General features: G+C 44.5%; 1 protein-coding gene across 2 annotated transcripts in view; it reads right to left on the bottom strand.

The window, feature by feature from the left end:
- Nucleotides 1-7,931: 7,931 nt before the first annotated feature.
- pdxka (pyridoxal (pyridoxine, vitamin B6) kinase a) overlaps nt 7,932-21,188 on the bottom strand; it is a 29,108-nt gene continuing 15,851 nt past the window's right edge. For both annotated transcript variants that reach the window (XM_072585845.1, XM_072585846.1), the window contains 2 exons: nt 13,018-13,084; nt 7,932-11,949 (listed from right to left, as the gene is read on the bottom strand). In XM_072585845.1, coding sequence (XP_072441946.1) covers nt 11,837-11,949; nt 13,018-13,084 — 180 coding nt within the window. In that variant the 3' untranslated portion in view covers nt 7,932-11,836. The remainder of the gene's footprint in view (nt 11,950-13,017; nt 13,085-21,188) is intronic.

The following is a 21,188-nucleotide window of genomic DNA, read 5'->3' as shown; positions in this document are numbered from 1 at the left end:
GATTAAGGTGACTAATTTGGGTAGAGCAGTGGATGTTGTCTACATGGAGTTTAGTAAGGGTTTTCGACAAGGTCCCTCATGGTAGGCTCATCCAGAAGATTAAGATGTATGGGATCCACAGCGACTTAGCCACACGGATTCAGAATTGGCTTGCCCATAGACGGCAGAGTGTAATGGTGGAAGGGTGTTTTTCAGGCTGGAGTTCCGTGACTCGTGGTGTTCCACAGGGATCCGTACTGGGACCTCTTCTGTTTGTGATCTATATATAAATGACTTGGATAAAAATGTAGATGGGTGGGTTAGTAAGTTTGCAGATGACACAAAGATCTGTGTCAAAGGATACACTGGGATATGGGTCAGTTGCAGATATGGGCAGAGAAGTGGCAGATGGCGTTTAACCCAGGTAAGTATGAGGTGCTGCACTTTGGGAGATCAAATATTAGGGAAAAGTATACAGTTAATGGCAGGATACTGAACACCATTGATGTACAGAGGGATCTTGGGATTCAAGTCCGTAGCTCCCTGAAAGTGACCATGCAAGTAGAGGAAAGAAGGTGTGTGACACGTTTACCTTTACTGCTCAGGGACTGAGTATAAGAATCAGGATGTTATGTTGCAGTTTTATAAGACTTTGATTAGGCCATACGTAGAGTATTGAGTTCAATTCTGGTTACCACATTACAGGAAGGATGTGGAGGCTTTGGAGAGAGTGCAGAAGAGGTTTACCAAGATGCTGCCTGGATTAGAGGATATGAGCTATAAGAAGGGGCTAAAAAAAACTCAGGTTGTTTTCTCTTAGCAGAGGCTGAGGGGAGACTTGACAGAAGTCTATAAAATTAAGAGATGCATAGAGGGTTGACAGTCAGAATCTTTTTCCCATAGTCGAAATATCTAAAACAGGAGGGCATGCATTTAAGGTGAGAGGGGAAAGTTCAAAAGAGCTGAGAGTGGCAGGTTTTCTTTTACACAGAGAGAGGTAGGAGTCTGGAATGCATTGCCAGGGGTGGTGTTGGAGGCAGATACGAAAGGGGCTTTTAAGGAACTTTTAGATAAGCACATGAATATGCACGGAATATAGGGATATGGATCAAGGGCAGGCAGAAGAGATTAGTTTAATTTGGCATCACGACATTATGGACTGAAGGGCCTGTTCCTGTGCTGTACTGTTCTATGCTCTAAATGGGATTAGATTAATTGGAAATATCAGGTCGGCATGGAGGAGTTAGACCAAAGTGTCTGTTTCCGTGCTGTACAACTCTATGACTCTAAATCACTGCTTCACCCGAAGGGTGGTTGGGGCCTTGGATAGTGAGGACAGAGGAAGTAAACAAACAGATATTACACCTTCTGAGATTGCAGGGGAAGGTGCCATGAGGCTGTGGGGAAATGTTGGGAGTGAAGGAGAAGTGAAACAGTCGCTGCAAAAGGCTGACAAAGGAGGGGAGGGGTCTGGTGGTGGTATCCTGCTGGAGGTGGTGGAAATGGCGGCTGATGATCTTCTGGATATAGATGCTGGTGAGATAGTAGGTAAGGAAAAGGGAACCCTATCGCTGCTGCAGGAGCAAGAGAAGGGATGAGGGCAGAAGTGTGGGAGATGGGCCAGACACGGCTGAGGGCCCTGTCAACTTCAGTGGAATCTTCAGTTGAAGGTGGTGGTGGGACATCTTGGCAGCCTTCTTGTTAAAGTTGGCAACATCAGGACAGAGATGGAGAAACTGTTGAAATGGTATAGTGTCTTTACAGGAAGCAGGGGGCAAGGATGTACAGTTGAGGTTAACTGTGGGAGTAAGTGGGTTTGTCAGGGATAATGGTGGCCAGCCTAAAACTTAGACCAGCTTTCACAGCAATCTTCAGCACTTCGGGATGATCCATCTCGGCCTCCTCCAGTGGTCCCCAGCATCACAGGTACCAGTCTCAGCCATTTCAATTCACTCCATGTTATCAAGAAATGTTTGGAGACACTAGATATTGCCAAGGCTATAGGCCCTGTCGACATTCCAGCAATTGTACTGAAGACTTGTGCTCCAGAACTTGCCCTTCCCCTAGCTAAGCTGTTCCAGTACAGTTACAATACTGACATCTACCCAACAATGTGGAAAATTGCCCAGGTATGTTCTGTACATAAAAAGCAAGACAAATCCAACACGGCCAATTACCATTCCATCAGTCTACTCTTGATCATCAGTAAAGTGATGGAAGGTGTCACCAACAGCACTATCAAGCAGCACCTGCTCAGCAATAACCTGCTTAGTGACGCCCAGTTTGGGTTCCCCCAGGGTCACTCAGCTCCTGATCTCATTACAGCCTTGGGTCAAACATGGACAAAAGGGCTGAATTCCAGAGGGGAGGGGGGAGGGACAGCCCTTGACATGAAGGCTGCATTCGACCAAGTGTGGTGTCAAGCAGCCCTGGCAAAACTAGAATTGATAGATATTGGGGGCAAACTCTCTGCTGGTTGGAGTCATACCTGGCACATAGGAAGATGGTAATGGTTGTTCAAGGTTAGTTATCTCTTCTCCAGGACATCTCTGCAGAAGTTCCTCAGGGTAGTGTCCTAGGCCCAACCATCTTCAGCTGATTCATCGATGACCTTCCCTCCATCAGGAGGTCAGAAGTGTGGATGTTTGCTGATGATTGCACAATGTTCAGCACCATTCACCACTCCTCAGATACTGAAGCAGTCAACGTTCAAATGCAATTAGATCTGAACAATATCCAGCTGACAAGTGACAACTAACATTTACATCATAGGCTAAGAGTGTCACCAATGAGACATTGTAACCACCACCCCTTAACATTCAATGGTGTTACCAATGAATCACCTACGAGAAAGTGAGGACTGCAGATGCTGGAGATCAGAGCTGAAAAATGTGTTGCTGGAAAAGCGCAGCAGGTCAGGCAGCATCCAAGGAGCAGGAGAATCGATGTTCCTGAAGAAGGGCTTTTGCCCAAACGTCGATTCACCTGCTCCCCGGATGCTGCCTGACCTGCTGTGCTTTTTCTGCACCACACTAATCTAGACTCTGATATCCAGCATCTGTAGTCCTCACTTTCGCTATAGTGGCTACAAGAGCAGGCTGGGAATACTGCCACAAGTAACTCATCAACCTGACTCACCAAAGTCTGTTCACCATTCACAAGGCACAAATCAGAAGTGTGATGGAATTCTCTCCATTGGCCTGGATGGATGAAACTCCAACAACACTCAAGAAGCTTGACACCATCCAGGACAAAGCAGCCTGCTTCATTGGCACATCCACAAACATCCATTCCCTCTATCACCGACACTCATAGCAGCAGTGTGTACCATCTACAAGACGCACTGCAGAAATACACCAAAGATCCTCAGATTGCACCTTTCAAATACATGACCACTTCTATCTAGAAGGACAAGGACAGCAGATACATGGGAACACGGCAAGTTCCCCTCTAAGCAGCTTGTGCCATCCTGACTTGGAAAATATCTCTCCATTCCTTGACTCTCCCTGGATCAAATCCTGGAATTCCCTTCCCAAGGGCATTGTGGGTCAACATTCACCACAGTCTGCTGCAGTTCAAGACGACATTTCATCATCACCTGCTCAAGGGACAACTAGGAATGGGCAATAAATACTGTCCCAGCCAGCAATGCCCATATCCCACAAATGAATAAAATAAACCCGCTTTGATCTGCTGTCTATAAAATGGCTATAACAGCATTTCTTTTACTGTCTCTTTGTGCCAGTATTCCATTTATTTTGTTGTAAATGTTATGTATTTAAGTAAAGACACTTTGACTTGATTTGATGTTCTTCTGTGTTTATACACTGTCCCTTCTTGACCACTTTGGTTAGGGTAGCTGCAGAAAAGAACCTGAAGAGCAAAGCTCTGGCAAGGCCAAAGGATCATCTCAGCAAACCCTGTGGACTGGTGCCAATGGACTGTTTCTCAGCTTGTCTCCCTCCACCCAGAAAAACTTGTTTTTGTTGTCTGTGCCTGACTGTAAGTGGGGGTAGGGATGTTAAAGGGGGTTACAATTTTTCTATGACTCTACTCAGTAGAGCTGAATGTTGAGAATTGGTAGTTGGGGATTAGAATTTACTTATTAGTCATAAACAGTAATACTTTAAGTATTGGAACCTAACATGTTTTCAGTGAACCTCATTCCATCAGACAGATAAATCAAAATGGTGTGCTTTGATTAAATCATTAACTTCTGTGGTGATCCCAGCAGGGATGCTCAACAATCAGCGCACTTTACCAATGGGTCATAACAAGACAATGAAGCCAACGGTGTGCTGCAAGGATCTGTTTTGGTGCCACTGCTGTTTGTCTGTTTTATAAATGACCTGTAGGTGGGTGTAGAAGGATGGGTTAGTAAATTTGCAGATGACACTAAGGTAGGCAGAGTTGTGGGTTACAGAGGGACATAGATAAGATACAGAGCTGGGCTGAGAAGTGGCAAATGGAGTTTAATGCAGAAAAGTGTGAGGTAGTTCACTTCAGAAGTAGTAATAAAAATGCAGAGTACTGGGCTCATGGTAAAATTCTTGGCACTGTAGATGTACAGAGAGATCTCCATGTCCAGGTGCATAAATCATTGAAAGTTGCCACCCAGGTTGATAAGTTATATGGTGTGTTGGCGTTTATTGGTAGGGGGATTGCGTTTTGGAGTCACAAGGTGTACAAGACACTGGTAAGGCTGTACCTGGAGTATTGCATGCAGTTCCGGTCACCGCATTATAGGAAGGATGTGAAAGCTTTGAAAAGGGTTCAGAGGGGATTTATTAGGATGTTGCCTGGTATGGAAGGAAGGTCTTACGAGGAAAGGCTGATGGAACTAAGGCCGTTTTCGTTGGAGAGAAGAAGGTTGAGAGGTGATTTAATCAAGACATATCAGATAATCAGCCCTCTATGTTGTGCTGATCTGTGAAAATCATCGATGCCCATCTAACCTACACTATTTCGTTATTATCCATATGTATGTCCAATGCCCATTTAAATGCTCTTAACATCAGCGGGTCTAATACTGTTGCAGGCAGGCCATTTCATGCCGCTACTACTCTGAGTAAAGAACCTACCTCTGACATCTGTCCTAAATCTATCCCCTCTCAATTTAAAGCTATGGCCCCTCGTGTTAGCCAAGGACCGTTTAAATCTCCCTGATGTGGCTGAGTTAACTACATTGGCAGGCAGGGCATTCCACGCCCTTACCACTCTCTGAGTAAAGAACCTGCCTCGGGCATCTGTCTTAAATCTATCACCCCTCAACTTTCAGCTATGCCCCCCTTACAAGCAGATGTTTTAGTCATAGGAAAAAGACTCACTGTCCACCCTATCTAATCCTTTGATGATCTTGTATGTCTCTACCAAATCCCCTCTTAGCCTTCTTCTCTTCAATGAGAACAGACCCAAGTCTCTCAGCCTTTCCTCATAAGACCTTTGCTCCAGACCAGGCAACATCCTGGTAAATCTCCTCTACACCTTTTCCAATGCTTCCACATCCTTCCTGTAATGGGGTGACCAGAACTGCACACAATACTCCAAGTGTGGCTGCACTAGCGTTTTGTACATGACATGGAGCATGACATCACGGCTCCAGAACTCAATCCTTCTACCAATAAAACCTAACACACTGTATGCCTTCTTAACAACACTATCAACCTAGATGGCAACTTTCAGGGATCTATGTATGTGTACTCCAAGATCCCTCTGCACATCCACACTACCAAGAATCTTTCCATTGACCCAGTACTCTGCCTTTCTGTTATTCTTCTCAAAGTGAATTGCCTCACATTCATCTCTCAGTCCAATTCTGCAGTTTATCCAAGTCCCCTTGCAACCTGCAACATTCTTCCACACTGTCCACACCTTCTTACAGAAAGCCAGTTTCTAATCCAAACTGCTAAATCACCCTCAATCCCATGCCTCTGCATTTTCTCCAATAGCCTAGCATGTGGAACTTTATCAAAGGCTTTACTAAAGTCCATGTATACCACGTCAACTGCCCTACCCTCATCTACCTGCTTGGTCACCTTCTCAAAAGAGTCAATGAGGTTTGTGAGACACGACCTGGCCTTGACAAATCCATGTTGACTATTTCCAATCAAATTGTTGCTTGCTAGATGATTATAAATCTTATCTCTTATAATTCTTTCTAAAACTTTTCCTACAACAGACGTAAGGCTCACTGATCTATAATTACCTGGGTCATCTCTACAGCCCTTCTTGAACAAAAGACAACATTTGCAGTCCTCCAGTCCTCTGTAACTAGACTTATAGACAATGACAACTCAAAAGATCAAGGCCAAAGGCTCGGCCATCTCCTTCCTAGCTTCCCAGAGAATTCTCAGAAAAATTCCATCCGGCCCAGGGGACGTATCTAATTTCACACCTTCTAGAATTGATAACATCTCCTCCTTACTAACCTCAATCCTTTCTAGTCTAATGGCTCATATCTCAGTCTTCTCCTCAGCAATATTCTCCTTTTCCTGAGTGAAAACATGAGAAATATTCATTTAGCACTTCTCCAATCTCAGTAGGGTCCACATGGGCAGCACAGTGACTCAGTGGTTAGCACTGCTGCTTCACAGTACCAGGGACGCAGGTTCAATTCCGGCCTCAGGGTGACTGCGTGTCGAGTTTGCACGTTCTCCCCCTGTCTGCGTCGGTTTCTTCCGGGTGCTCCAGTTTCCTCCCACGATCCAAAAATGTGCAGGTTTGGTGAATTGGCCGTGCTAAATTGTCCATAGTGTTAGGTGTATTAGTCCGGGGTAAATGTAGGTAAATGAGTCTGGGTGGGTTACTCTTCGGAGGATCGGTGTGGACTTGTTGGGCTGAAGGGCCTGTTTCCACACTGTAGGGAATCTAATCTGATCGCACACAACTTCCCACTTCTGTCTTTTGACTGGCCCTATTCCTACCCTAGTCATCCTTTTATTCCTCACATACCTATAGAAAGCTTTAGGGTTCTCCTAAATTCTACCTGCTAAAGGTTGCTCATGTCCCCTCCTTGCTCTTCTTAACTCTCTCTTTAAACCCTTCCAAGCTAATCTGTAACTCTCCATTGCCTCATCTGAACCGTCTCATCTCATCGTCACAGAAGCCTCCCTCTTCTGCTGAACAAGAGGTACAATTTCTTTAGTAAACCACGGTTCCCTTACCTTATCACTTCCTCCTGCCTAAAAAGACATACATATGAAGGACACATAATATCTGTTCCTTAAACCAGCTCCACATTTCGAATGTCCCCATCCCCTACATTTTGCTACCCCATGCTATGCCTCCTAATTCTTGCCTAATTCCATTATAATTCCCCTCCCCATCTATAACTCTTGCCCTGTGGCATGTACCAATCCTTTCTATTGCTAATCTAAGCGTGACCAAAGTATGGTCACTCTCTCCAAAATGCTCACCTTTCACTAAATCAAACACCTGGCCTGGTTCATTACCAAGTACCAGATCCAGTGTGGCCTCCCCTCTCATCAGCCCTTCGACATACTGTCAGGAAATCCTCCTGCACACATTAGACAAAAACTGATCCATCCGACATACTAGAGTTATAGCATTTCCAGTCAATGTTGGGGAGGTTAAAGACCCCATAATGACCACCCTGTTCCTATTGTTCCTACCCAAAATCGTTTTGCCAATCCTCTCCTCCACATCCCTGGAAATCTGCGGAGGCCGAAAAAACTCCCACCAGTGTGACCTCTCCTCTCCTGTTTCTAACCTCAGCCCATCCCATCTCAGTAGACGGGTCCTTGTCAAAAGTTCTTTCAGCCACCATTATACCGTTCTTGACTAACAAAGCCACACCTCCCCCAATATTAATGAACGTTCTAAATCCTGGAACTTGCAACATCAATTCCTATCCCAGCTCTGTCCATATCACCGAAATGGCTACAACGTCAAAGTCCCAGAAGTATTCAAAAGAAAATGCAACAGATCCAACATCTTATTAAATAAATGATTTATTTCCAGTCAAAGATAAATCTTTAGATATTTATATGTAAATTAATTTGAAAAGATTGATTTTAGTTCATTAGTTTGATATATTAATACTGCACACACTGGACGGTACAGGAACATATGTAGCACAGAGTTTGAATGTCGGAAGCAGGACTCAACAAAATCTACCAACAATCTAGAGAAATTCTCCCAGATGCTGCAAGCTTGACAACTTACAGGATCAGTCCTACATTACCACAACAGGCACAGGTCAAAGCTTCTGAACACTGACCATCTGGGACCCTGTGATTTCCTGATCTGTGTTTGGCCAAGGGAAACTGCTATCTTCCCAAATGGTGAGGGAGCTGAACCAGGAGGAAGAGCAGTCTTCCTGACCAAAGCTGGACAGAAGTGGCATCACTATGTGCCCAGCAACAGAGCAGTGAGGGGGCAGGTCAGTGGAGCTCACCTGGCCAGGATCTAAGAAAGCGAGACACACAGACAAACAATTACAGACTAAGTCACCTACCCAGGATATATATTGACGCACAGATGCACACACTCACATTCACAAGGTTTACTCACTATTTTGTTTTGCCTCTTTAGTATCCTGAACTATTCCCAGCCAGAGATGACCCACAGATTGGACCAGCCTCAACACTGTTGATGACAGACAGATGGGTTTCTGCAGGTAACAACTCAGGTAGGAAGGACGGCTTTATTAAGGTGCGTTGTATGAGCAGTGACTTTATCAACGTGAGTTCAGCTGTCTTTTACTGCGCAGCCAATGCAGGAGCATAAAGATCCATCAAACAAATACCTCAAACTAGTTCCATTTCTCACTTATACACAAGACCCCAGCAGAGAAAACCAAACATTCATTGAGCAGCAAACCGTTCCCATCACAAAGGAACATCCAACAAGAGTTTGTGTTTGCTGGAGTCAAGGTCATTTTTAATATAAAACTGTTTTACATCTCCGAAGAATACTTAGACAGCTGCTATCTCAGGAGGTTAGAACACAGATTTCAATCAATTTTAGTGTTGTGATCTACAATTAAAGTTCCAGGTTTACTGAGAATTAAACTGTAAAATTAGTGGACTTAAAGCTGTCTCTTCATCTTTTTAAAAGAGGGCACTGTCTCTGCCCAGGGGGATGGGATCCCACATGCATACCATCTATGTTTCTGGGGGATGGGTCCATTGTGTGTGTGATTTATGATCAGCGTGCATTGCTAAGATAATAAACAGAAATTGTCAGAAATACTCAGGAGGTCAGGCAGTGCCTGTGGAGTGAAGAAAAAGGTTAGAGTTTCAGGTCTAGGACCTTTCAGCCAACTGACTGTAGTGATTCAACGCAGCAGTTCAACAAGCTTGTCAAGACTAGTTAGGAATGGGCAGCAAGTTAACCTTGATGTGATGTTTTATGCAAGAAAATAAAACCTGTCTCTGCACAAACGCTAATTAGCCTGTTGAGTATTTCCAGGGTTTGTTTGCATTTCAGATTTCCAGCAACTTCAGAACATTACTTTTGCATAACTGGAATATTTGACAATGAATGTTATGCCATCAAGCATTACCACTCACTCCAACTTGCAAACTGCAGGGACACTGATAGGAGGCAGGGTCAGGGGCAGGAGTCAAAACTGCCATTTCCTCTCCATGAAGCAGAATCACTGAGAACCCTTAGTCCCCATTGTCTCCCTGTCCCAATCATAGGATCATGGGTAACAGAAGCAGGAGAACAGCATAACATTCCTCAAACCTGCTCCTCTATCTAATGTGATCTTGGCTGATCACCAGCTTAACCTCCACTGTCCTAACCACTCCTATTTCTTGTGATCCCCTGAGAGAGCCAAGATCAGTCTCCTCTAGCCTTAAATATATTGGCTGATGAAGCATCCACAAAGCCCTGGTGGAGAGAATTCCAGAGATTCACCATCCTAGTGAAGAAATTTCTCAACTTAGTCCTAAGTGATTGGTCCCTTATTCTGAGCACGTATCCCTGTGTTCTAGAATCCCTAACCAGGGGCAAACGGTCTCAGCATCAACTGTGTGAACGGAGACCATTGAGAATGAGGTAGGAGACTGGAGTCCAGCCTCTTGTCCACCCTGGGAGACCAGAGGGGAGTGATCCTAAGCTCTGTCTCACTAAACCAGACAGTTAGACAAGTGGCTTTAAGAATACCATCCAAGATAACTAACACAGAATCTGAAGCTTGAGGGTGTTTGGGGGGGGGGGGGGGGGGGAGGTGGGGGGGAGAAAGAAGAGGGGTGGAAAATGACAGGTTTGTCAGTTAATAGCACAGAGCAAACAGGCAGAGGTGAACAGGTTAGTCGTTATGACCCTGACTTCACAAGTTCAACAGCACACAGAGTGGTTACCTTCTTCCTCTTATTACCATGGAACCCAGACACCACCACCAAATGCCCACTCCCAGAATCTGGGGAAAGAGATACCAAGGGGTCACAGAGCAATGTTTGATGATTTGCTCTGGTTGGTTTCCACCCTCTGACCCATCTCATACCAAAGTCCTCCAGCCATTGGAGACCACTGCAACCAGAGCATTTCCCATTTCCTCGCTCTCAGAACCTGGGCATTGGCTGAGTTGTGCCTCAGAGCCCTGGCAGATTGAGCGCATGCAGAGCCTTCACTCAACGTGGAATTGACAGCTTAATCTAATCAACCTCGAATATATGGGGGGGGGGGGGCAGGAGAATAGTACATGGACCGGAAACTAGGGACAGTGCAGCTTTACTCCGCCTTGCAGATGGTCTATTGTATTCTTTCAGTTATCACAACATAAGGACGAGGGGTGGGTGGATCTCTCTAATACACATAAGGTACAAAGTGAAACTTACTCTACACTGTCCCCAAACATTCCCAGGACAGGGACAGCACGGGGTCAGATACACACTAAAGCTCCCTCAACAATGCCCCCCTCAAACACCCCCAGACAAACAGATGATATTTCTTTACAAGGACAATGGGTGAGAATGTCAGGTTTCCTGCCAGAGGGAGTGTTTGAAGTAAAAAGAGTGTAAATACATTCCCAGGGAAGCCAAACTCCTACGGAAGAAGGGAATAACGGCTTATGGTGGTAGGTTTGGGTGTGGAAGTTGAGGAGGAGGTCAGAGTGCAGAATGAACTCCAGCATGAACTGGATGGGCCATTTAGCCCATTTCTGTACTTTGTGTTTAATTTTATAGCTCCAATTAAAATCCAATAAACCATCACAAACAGCCAATCAATTTCAAATTATTTAACAAACAAATGAGAGCGAGTTACCGGACAGTATTATAGGGTAAAGGGCCATTGAGCTGAGCCCATAGTCACTCAATCAGCATCAGGGGATAGTGTGGATCAGCAGTATTGGATCTGATAGAAACATAGCCCAGGGACTCCCTCTGTGATTCACCATCAAAATATTGACATTATTCACTTTGCTGCCAAATTTCCAGCAGTTGTGCCTATTAATTGTACATTCATCCATTACACATTCCCAACTAACAGCAGCATACCCATCCCTGCCAAGGATGTCCTCACTCTGACCTCTCATTCCACATCCTGTACACAGAGTCACTCCACATACATTGACAAACTGGGCACACATCAGATGGGCAGATGTTCCAAAACAAGTAGGCAACTGCAAACACCCAGCTCCCGTGTAACATAACTGCAGGGAGAGATGGACAGCAGTCTAAGGGAGGATGATTACATCCAATCTCTACCTGTCTGTCTCAGGCATTCCCACCAGAAAGAGTTATCCCCACACAGCAGGATCAAGCAATACAGAGAGCTCTCTGATCCATGATCCCTTTCAGACTTGGGGACAAACCTTTCCAACAGGTGCCATACCCAGGTGTACTTGGCATGGCTACACAGGAGCAGCGCTATGCAGCTGAGACGGTTATATGGTAGTTGCATGGATTATTATCTCAGGGTTTTCAATCTGTCGCTTGCTCTGCACCACTCGCAGCTCCAACTGTGCTGCACTTGGCTTCTTACCTGGTCCAGCCAAAGCTGCAACAAAAGAGAAAGAAGGCTAGTGAGGGAGACCATGTCAGGGGCTACATTGAGTAAAACTCCACACACACTGACCCCATCAAGCACTCCCAGGACAAGGTTAGATACTGACGAAAGCTGCCTCAACATGTTCCCATCAAGCATTCCCAGGACAGAAACAGCACGGGGTTAGATACAGACTAAAGCTCCCTTAATGCTTTTAGTCTGAAAGTAAAGATCCTCCTGCACTGCCCTAATCAAACATATACAGGTCAGGTGCAGCATGAGATTAGGTACAGAATAAAGTTCCCTCTAAACTTTTAAAGAAGGGTCAGCCTTGGAAACTATCATGTAGCCAAGCCATTGCTCTTAAGGAAGTGATGCAACAGCTCTCATCCTCGAAGGTACTGGCACACTATGATGCCAAGTGAAATCTGGTATTGGCATGCATTATCTCCCCATTTGGCATCGAGGTAGTATTAGCTCATTGGTGGCCCAGTGGAGAGGAATGCCCAATAGCTTATGCATCCAGGAAGGAAGGTTTCATGTTCATATTTGGTGTCAGGAGATTCCACCAATACCTTTACAGATGTAAATGTAAAAAAAAAATAAAGTTCCCTCTACTCTTTTAAACACCATGTAAAGCTTCTCTTCCCTTTGCAAATAAATGTAATGTTACCTCTGGCCTGTCTCAATTAAACATTCCCAGGACATGTATAGCATGGGGCATTCCCAGGGCAGGGACAGCATGGAGTTTGATACAGAGTAAAGCCTTCTCAACTCTTTTAAACTGCAAGTAAATTGTGAAATTCCCCTACACTTGCCCAAACACTCAGAGGTCAGACAGTACAAGGATAATGGATATTACCATAGTTTCTGCCCTGAAACTGTAGAACTAAGGGTTTTGAGGAGCAACTTCACATCAATCTGAGGAACAGGAATGGTTCTGGGCCATGTAAGCACAGATGTCACCCCCACATGTATTCTTTAACCCCACCTAATCGAGACTGACCAACACCCCCCCACCTTGGAGCTCAGTATCTCCACAATCTGTGCGTAGGAACAGCAAGCTCAGCCTTTGCCTACCTTTTGCATTCGAGATCGTCCGGGTCACAATGTGTTGAAGAGCAGAGACTGTCTTCTCACAGGCAATCTATGTTGGGGACAGGGTCAAAGTTAGTTTCAGGATGTACTGTAAGGGTCAGCAGCTAAGACAGGGCTCACCTGCAGATCAAGCTCTTGGACTGAGTGCTCGCTTGATTCCATCCCAGGAACTCAAACTCAGCTCTTGATATGAATATTTCTTCTGTTTGGAAACCCAATGTTTTTTATTCTGCCAGTTAAACATCGAGACAGTCTGTTCATTATGAACACATGAAAAGGGAACAGTGGTATACTGTTGAAGCCTGCTCCGCCATTCAGTAGGGTCATGGTTGATCCTCACATCAAGTTTCCTGCCTTCTCCTCATAACCCATGGTTCCCCTATGCTTGAGAATCTATCTCAGCCTTAAATATACAGAAGGACCGACCCCATAGATAACATCCCCTGCACAACCGTCATCGATCCTCCTCGTCAGTCCCTCAAAGAATTCAGTCAAAATCCATAAGGTATGACCTGCCCTCACAAAGCCATGCTGACTATCCCTGACCTGCCCTCACAAAGCTATGCTGACTATCCCTGACCTGCCCTCACAAAGCTATGCTGACTATCCCTGACCTGCCCTCACAAAGCCATGCTGACTATCCCTGACCTACCCTCACAAAGCCATGCTGACTATCCCTGACCTACCCTCACAAAGCCATGCTGACTATCCCTGACCTGCCCTCACAAAGCTATGCTGACTATCCCTGACCTGCCCTCACAAAGCCATGCTGACTATCCCTGACCTACCCTCACAAAGCCATGCTGACTATCCCTGACCTGCCCTCACAAAGCCATGCTGACTATCCCTGACCTGCCCTCACAAAGCCATGCTGACTATCCCTGACCTACCCTCACAAAGCCATGCTGACTATCCCTGACCTACCCTCACAAAGCCATGCTGACTATCCCTGACCTGCCCTCACAAAGCTATGCTGACTATCCCTGACCTGCCCTCACAAAGCTATGCTAACTATCCCTGACCTGCCCTCACAAAGCTATGCTGACTATCCCTGACCTGCCCTCACAAAGCCATGCTGACTATCCCTGACCTACCCTCACAAAGCCATGCTATCCCTGACCTACCCTCACAAAGCTATGCTGACTATCCCTGACCTGCCCTCACAAAGCCATGCTATCCCTGACCTACCCTCACAAAGCTATGCTGACTATCCCTGACCTGCCCTCACAAAGCTATGCTGACTATCCCTGACCAGTCCATGCCTTTCTAAGGAACAATTTGTCCAATCTCTCAGGATTGATTTGAACAAACCGCCCACCACTGAAGTAAGACTAACTGGCCCATAATTGTTGGGCATTTCCTTTTTAAATAAGGGAACCACATTTGCATTGCTCCAGTCCTCTGGCACCTCACCTGTGTCTACTGAAGATTGGAAAGTAATCCTCAGCACATCTGCTATTTCCTCCCTGACCTCCTCCAACATCTGAAGGAACAATCCATCCAGCCCTGGTGACTTATCCACTTTCAAGGATTCCAACTCCTTACCCTTCCTCTCTCGTTTTAATTATTCTTTCCGATATTTCACACTGCTCTTCTTGGATTACTGTATCCACATCATCCCTTTCCTTTGTGGATACAGAGATTAAAAAATAATTAAAACTTTTCCCATATCCTCTGCATCTTCACACAAGTTCTCTCCTTCATCTCTCATAGCTCCCACTTTTTCCTTAATTATCTTTTTGCTTTTTATATACTGGTAAAACATGTTTGGGGTTTCCTTTATCTTACCTGTTAATACTTTTACATGCCCTCTCTTTGATTTCCCTATTTCTTTTCTCAGTGGATCCCTGTACTTTCTGTATTTCTCCACGTTACCTACAGGGTTGAGCTTTTTGTGACTATCATAAACTTTCTTTTCCTGTGCTTTCACCCCCTGTATTTTTCTCGCCAATCACGGGGCTCCAGTACGATTCTTATTTTGAGAGTCGTGTCTGTTTTGTGTTGTGAGGATCTCACTGTTTAGCGCCTCCCACTGGTTTAACACAGAGTTATCTGTTCTAATCCTGTTCCATTCACCTCAGCCAAATCACTTCTCAGTTTTGGAAAATGTCCTTCCCAGTGTAAAACTGTGCCTCCTGATTTATCTCTGTCCTTTTCCATAATAATACTAAACCTAACTAAATTGTGGTCCCACTTATTCCCCGATATGGTCACCCACTGTACAACATTAGGCAGCATATTGTTAAGGTGAGGGGAGAAAGTTTTAAAAAGGACATAAGGGGCAACTTTTTTTATACACAGAGTGGTTTGTGTGTGGAATGAACTACTAGATGAAGTGGTAAATGCAGGTATATTTACAATGTTTAAAAGATATTTGGACAGGTACATGAGTAGGAAAGGTTCAGAGGGATATGGGCCAAATGCAGACAAATGGGACCAGTTTAGTTTGGGAAACCTGGTCAGCATGGATTAAAGGGTCTGTTTCCATGCTGTACAGTTCCATGACTCTATACTGTAAATCTAGAATTGCACCTCCTCTCATTGTCACATATTGTTTAAAAAAGTTCGAGGACACAGGACTTGAATTTTTCACCCTTAATACCCCTTATATTGTTTGTAACCCAGTTGATAGTAGGATCAAGTCCCCTACTATTCTTGCCCTCTTAATCCTACAGCCAGAAATTTGTTTACATTTACATTCTATCTCCCTTATTATTTGGGCATGTATAGTATATGTTTCGTAGGGTGACTGCCCCTTATAAATCCTACACTCAACACATAAAGCCTCATGTGTTAACCTGCTTCCTATATCATCCTTATCTGGCCCTGGTGGACTGGACACAAAGGCTGAAAGGTAGGACAGTTGGTGAGCAATGGCAGATATTAAGGAGATACTCAATTGCTCCCAACTAAAATAGTCCACAAAAGGAGAAAGCTTGTAAGAGGGGTGAAAAACATGCATGGCAATGAAGTTAAAAATAAGTTAAGGCATACTATGTATACTCTCTCAAAAGACAGGAGTTAAGGGATAAACACATGGATGATGATGGGATAGTGTAGGGGGATGGGCTTAGATTAGTTCACAGGTTGGCGCAATATTGAGGGCCAAAGGGCCTGTTCTGTGCTCCATTGTTCTATGTTCTACATTGCAAAGGTGAATGGCAACTGGGAAATTGAGAAACTTTGAAAGATCAACAAAGGGTGACTAAAAAAATATGGAGAGCAAAGGTAAATTATGAAAGAAAACTAGTGCAAAATACAAAAACAGATAGCAAAAGCTTCTTGAAGTATGTAAAAGGGAAGAGAGTAGCTAAAGTGAATGTTGGTCTGATAGAGGAGGAGGTTGGGCAGTTAATTATAGGGAATACAAGAAGGGCGGAGTCACTAAATCAACAATTTGCCTGAACTTTCATAATGGAGGACACCAGTACCATCTCAATAGTAATAGGTCATACAAAGGTTATGGAAAGGAGGAACCTAGAACAATCATTACCACTATGGAAATATATTGAGCAAATAACTGAAGGCCGACGAGATTGCATGGTGTGATGGCCTAATTCCTAAGAACTTAAGTGACAGCAGAGATAGTGGATCCATTGATTAGAATATTCCAAAACTTCCTGATTTCAGGATCCAAGAGGATTGAAAAATACTAATATAACATCAGTATTAAAAAAGGAAGCCAGCAAGTAGGAAACTACAAACCAGTTAGCTTAACATGCATATAGAACATAGAACATTACAGTGCAGTACAGGCCCTTTGGCCCTTGATGTTGCGCCGACCTGTCATACCAATTTGAAGCCCATCTAACCTACACTATTCCACGTACGTCCATATGCTTGTCCAATGACAACTTAAATGTACTTAAAGTTGGTGAATCTACTATCATTACAGGCAAAGCATTGCATACCCATACTACTCTCAGAGTAAAGAAACTACCTCTAACATCTGTCCTAAGTCTATCACCCCTCAATTTAAAGCTATGCTCCCTCGCGCTCGCCGTCACCATACTTGGAAAAAGGCTCTCCCTGTCCACCCTATTTAACCCTCTGATGATCTTATCTGTCTCTAAGTCACCTCTCAACCTTCTTCTCTCCAACGAAAACAGCCTCAAGTCCCTCAGCCTTTCCTCGGAAGACCTCCCCTCCATACCAGGCAACATCCTAGTAAATCTCCTCTGCACCCTTTCCAAAGCTTCCACATCCTTCTCATAACGCGGTGACCAGGACTGTACACAATACTCTAAGTGCGGCCACACCAGAGTTTTGTACAGCTGCAGCATAACCTCATGGTTCCGGAACTCGATCCCTCTATTAATAAAAGCTAAAACACTGTGTGCCTTCTTAACAACCCTGTCAACCTAGGTGGCAACTTTCAAGGATCTGTGTACCTGGACACCAAGATCTCTCTGCTCATCTACACTACCAAGAATCTTACCATTAGCCCAGTACTTTGCATTCTGGTTACTCCAACCAAAGTGGATCACCTCACACTTGTCCGCATTAAACTCCATTTGCCAAATCTCAGCCCAGCTCTGCAGCTTATCTATGTCTCTCTGTAACCGACAACATCTTTTGTCACTATCCACAACTTCACCGACCTTAGTGTGCAAATTTGTCTGCAAATTTACTAACCCATCCTTCTACACCCTCATCCAAGTCGTTTATAAAAATGATGAACAGCAGTGGACCCAACACCGACCCTTGCGGTACACCGATAGTAACTGGACTCCAGGATGAACATTCCCAATCAACCATCACCCTCTGTCTTCTTTCAGCAAGCCAATTACTGATCCAAACTGCTATATCTCCCAAAATCCCATTCCTCCACATTTTGTACAATAGCCTGCTATGGGGAACCTTATCGAACGCCTTGCTGAAATCCATACACACCACATCAACCGCCTTACTCTCATCTACTTGTTTGGTCACCTTCTCAAAGAACAAGCATTGTTCGAATCCATTATTAAGGAAGTAATAATAGGACATTTGGAAAGTCCAAATGTAATCCAAAGTCAACTTAGTTATGTGAAGAATAATTGATCATTTTGTTAGAGTTCTTTGAAGATGTAACAAGCAAGGTGGATAATGGGGATCCTATAGATATTGTATGCCTGGAATTCTAGAAGGTATTTGATAAGGTGCCGCACAAAAGTCAACGGGTGTAAAATCACATGGGTTTAGGGCAATTTATTGGCTTGGACAGAGGATTAGCTAACCAACAGAAAGCAGAGAGTCAGGATAAATGGGTTTTCCTCTGATTGACAAATTGTAACTAGCGGGGTGTCACAGTGTTTGGTCCTTGAACCCCAACTATTTAGATTAGGAGAAAGTGAGGACTGCAGATGCTGGAGATCAGAGCTGAAAAATGTGTTGCTGGAAAAGCGCAGCAAGTCAGGCAACATCCAAGGAGCAGGAGAATCGGCGTTTCGGGCATAAACCTGAAGAAGGGCTTATGCCCGAAACGTCGATTCTCCTGTTCCTTGGATGCTGCCGGACCTGCTGCGCTTTTCCAGCAACACATTTTTCAGCCCCAACTATTTAGAGTCTATATTAACGACATAGTTATGGGGATAGAATATACTATAGGTAATTTTGCAGATGACACTAAAATAGGTGGCAAAGTAAGTCACAATGCAGAAATCAGAAATTTACAAAATGGATGTGGATCGGTTTCAGGGAATGGGCCAAAATTGGGCAGATGAAGTTTAACATGGATATATGTGAGGTTATTCATTTTGATAAGAGCAATAAAAAGGCAACTTTTTATCTAAATGGAGAGAAACTTCAGAGTGCTTTACTGCAGAGGGATATGGGTGTCCTGGTGCATGAATCACAGAAAACCAGTTTGCAGGTCCAGCAAGTAAAAGGAAGGCAAATGGAATTTTGGCATTTATTGTGAAAGTAACAGAATATACAAGTAAGGAATTGTTCCTGCAACTGTACAAAACATTGGTGAGCCCATACCTGGAGTATTGTGAAGTGTATGGGTCGCTTCACCTGAGGAAGGATGTAGTTATTTTGGAGGTAGTTCAGAGGATGTTCATTGGATTGATTCCAGAGATGAGGGACTTGTTTTATGAAGTGAGTTTGAGCAGTTTAGGCTTATACTCTCTGGATTTTACAAGATGAGAGGAGATCTCATTGAGGGAGATAAGATGCTAAAGGGAGTTGACAAAGTAGACTGAAAGGATATTTTCTCTTACAGGGCAATCTAGAATGGAAGGTCAGATTTAAAACAATCATAAAGCCCCACAGCACGGAGACAGGCCCTTTGGCCCAAACTGGTCCATGCTGACCAAAATGTCCATCCACACTAACCCCATTTCCCTGCGCTTGGCCCATATCCTTCTAATCCGTCCCTGTCCGTGTGCTAATCCAAATACCTTTTAACTGTTGCTAATGTACCCTTCTCAACCACTTCTGCTGGCAGCTCATTCCATATGTGTATCACACTCTGTATAAAAAAGCTGCCCCTCAGGTTCCCTTTTACTCTTTCCCCTCTAACCTTAAACTGATGCCCTCAAGTACTCGATTCCCCAATCCTTGGAAAAAAAGAGTGGATTTATCCAATCCATACCTCTCATGATCCTATACACTTCTATAAAGGTCCTCCCTCAGTTTCCTACGTTCTAAAGAAAAATGTCCTAGCTTGTCCAACTTCTCCCGATAACTTAGACTGTTGAGTCCTGGCAACATCCTTGTAAATTTCTTCTGCACTCCTTCCAGTTTAATAAACTCCTTCCTATAGCAAGGTGACCAAAACTGAACACAATACTCCAAGTGCGGCCTCACCAACATCCTGTACAATCACAACATAACTTCCCAACTTCTATATTCAGAGCCCTAACTGATGAAGGCCAGTGTGCCAAAAGCCTTCTTCACTGCCTGGTCTACCTATCGCTCCACTTCTGGAGAATCACGCATCTGAACTCCAAAGTCCCTTTGTTCTACTACACTCCATAAGGCCCTACTCCCATTGATGGGGAGAAATTACTTCTCAATGGTTCACGAATCTGTGGAATTCAGTACTTCAGTTTGGTGAAAGGGCAGGTAAGGCTAAGATGCAATCAGCCATGATCACATCAAATGGCACAGCAAGCTCATGCTGCAGAATTGCTTAGTCCTGCTCCTAGATCTAATGTTCTGATGAAACATCTTTTTTTAAAATAGATTCCCTACAGTGTGGAAAAATGCCCTTCGGCCCAACAAGTCCACACTGACCCTCTAAAGAGTAACGCACCCAGACCCATTTCCCTCTGATTAATGCACCTAACACAAAGGGCAATTTAGCATGGCCAATTCACCTGACCTGCACATCTTTGGACCGTGGGAGGAGACCAGAGCACCCGGAGGAAACCCACGCAGACATGAGGAGAATGTGCAAACTCCACACAAACAGTTGCCCAAGGCTGGAATTGAACCTGGGACCCTGGTGCTGTGAGGCAGCAGTGCTAACGACTGAGCCACCATGCCACCCCAAATCTTCTCAGCATTTACCCTGCCAAGCCACTTAAGGGTCAGATATGTTTCAATGAGATCACCTCTAATTCTTTTAAACTCCAGTGACTACAGTTCCAAGAGACAGTGAGGTCTGCAGATGCTGGAGATCAGAGTTGAGAGTCTGCTGCTGGAAAAGCACAGCAGGTCAGGCAGCATCTGAGAAGCAGGAAAATCGACGTTTCGGGCCAAAGCCCTTCATCAGGAATGACTCTGGGAGCCTCAGAGGAGTGGAGAGATAAATGAGACCTCCCATTTATCTCTCCACCTTTCCTTAAAGAAAGGGAGTGCCCCATGTGCTAGCTTTATTTCATGCACAAGTACCCCAAGTCCCCTTGTGAGGCTGCTTTCTCCATTTACACGTTATTGTTCCTTTTGTTCCCTGTTCCAAAATGAACTTCACATTCTCCCAAATTATCCTCCATTTGCCAACTTTAACTTAGCTAACCTATCAACATTTGTTAACTGTTTGTATCCTTCTCACAAGTTGACTTTCCAACAATTGTTATACTCCCTGTAAATTTGGCTACAGTACACTATGTTTTCGCTGTCCTCCAGGGAGGGTGAGAGCAGGTGATAGCACAAGAGCACTCGCAAGTGAGAGTGTCCATCTACATTCCCAGCAACAGTCAGTGAGTGTGGGACTCTCCCCC

This window comes from Chiloscyllium punctatum, chromosome 15 (assembly GCF_047496795.1).
Source record: "Chiloscyllium punctatum isolate Juve2018m chromosome 15, sChiPun1.3, whole genome shotgun sequence".
Classification (NCBI taxonomy): Eukaryota; Metazoa; Chordata; class Chondrichthyes; order Orectolobiformes; family Hemiscylliidae; genus Chiloscyllium; species Chiloscyllium punctatum.
Note: the sequence above shows the minus strand (reverse complement) of the source record. Positions and strands in the feature narration are given on the sequence as shown.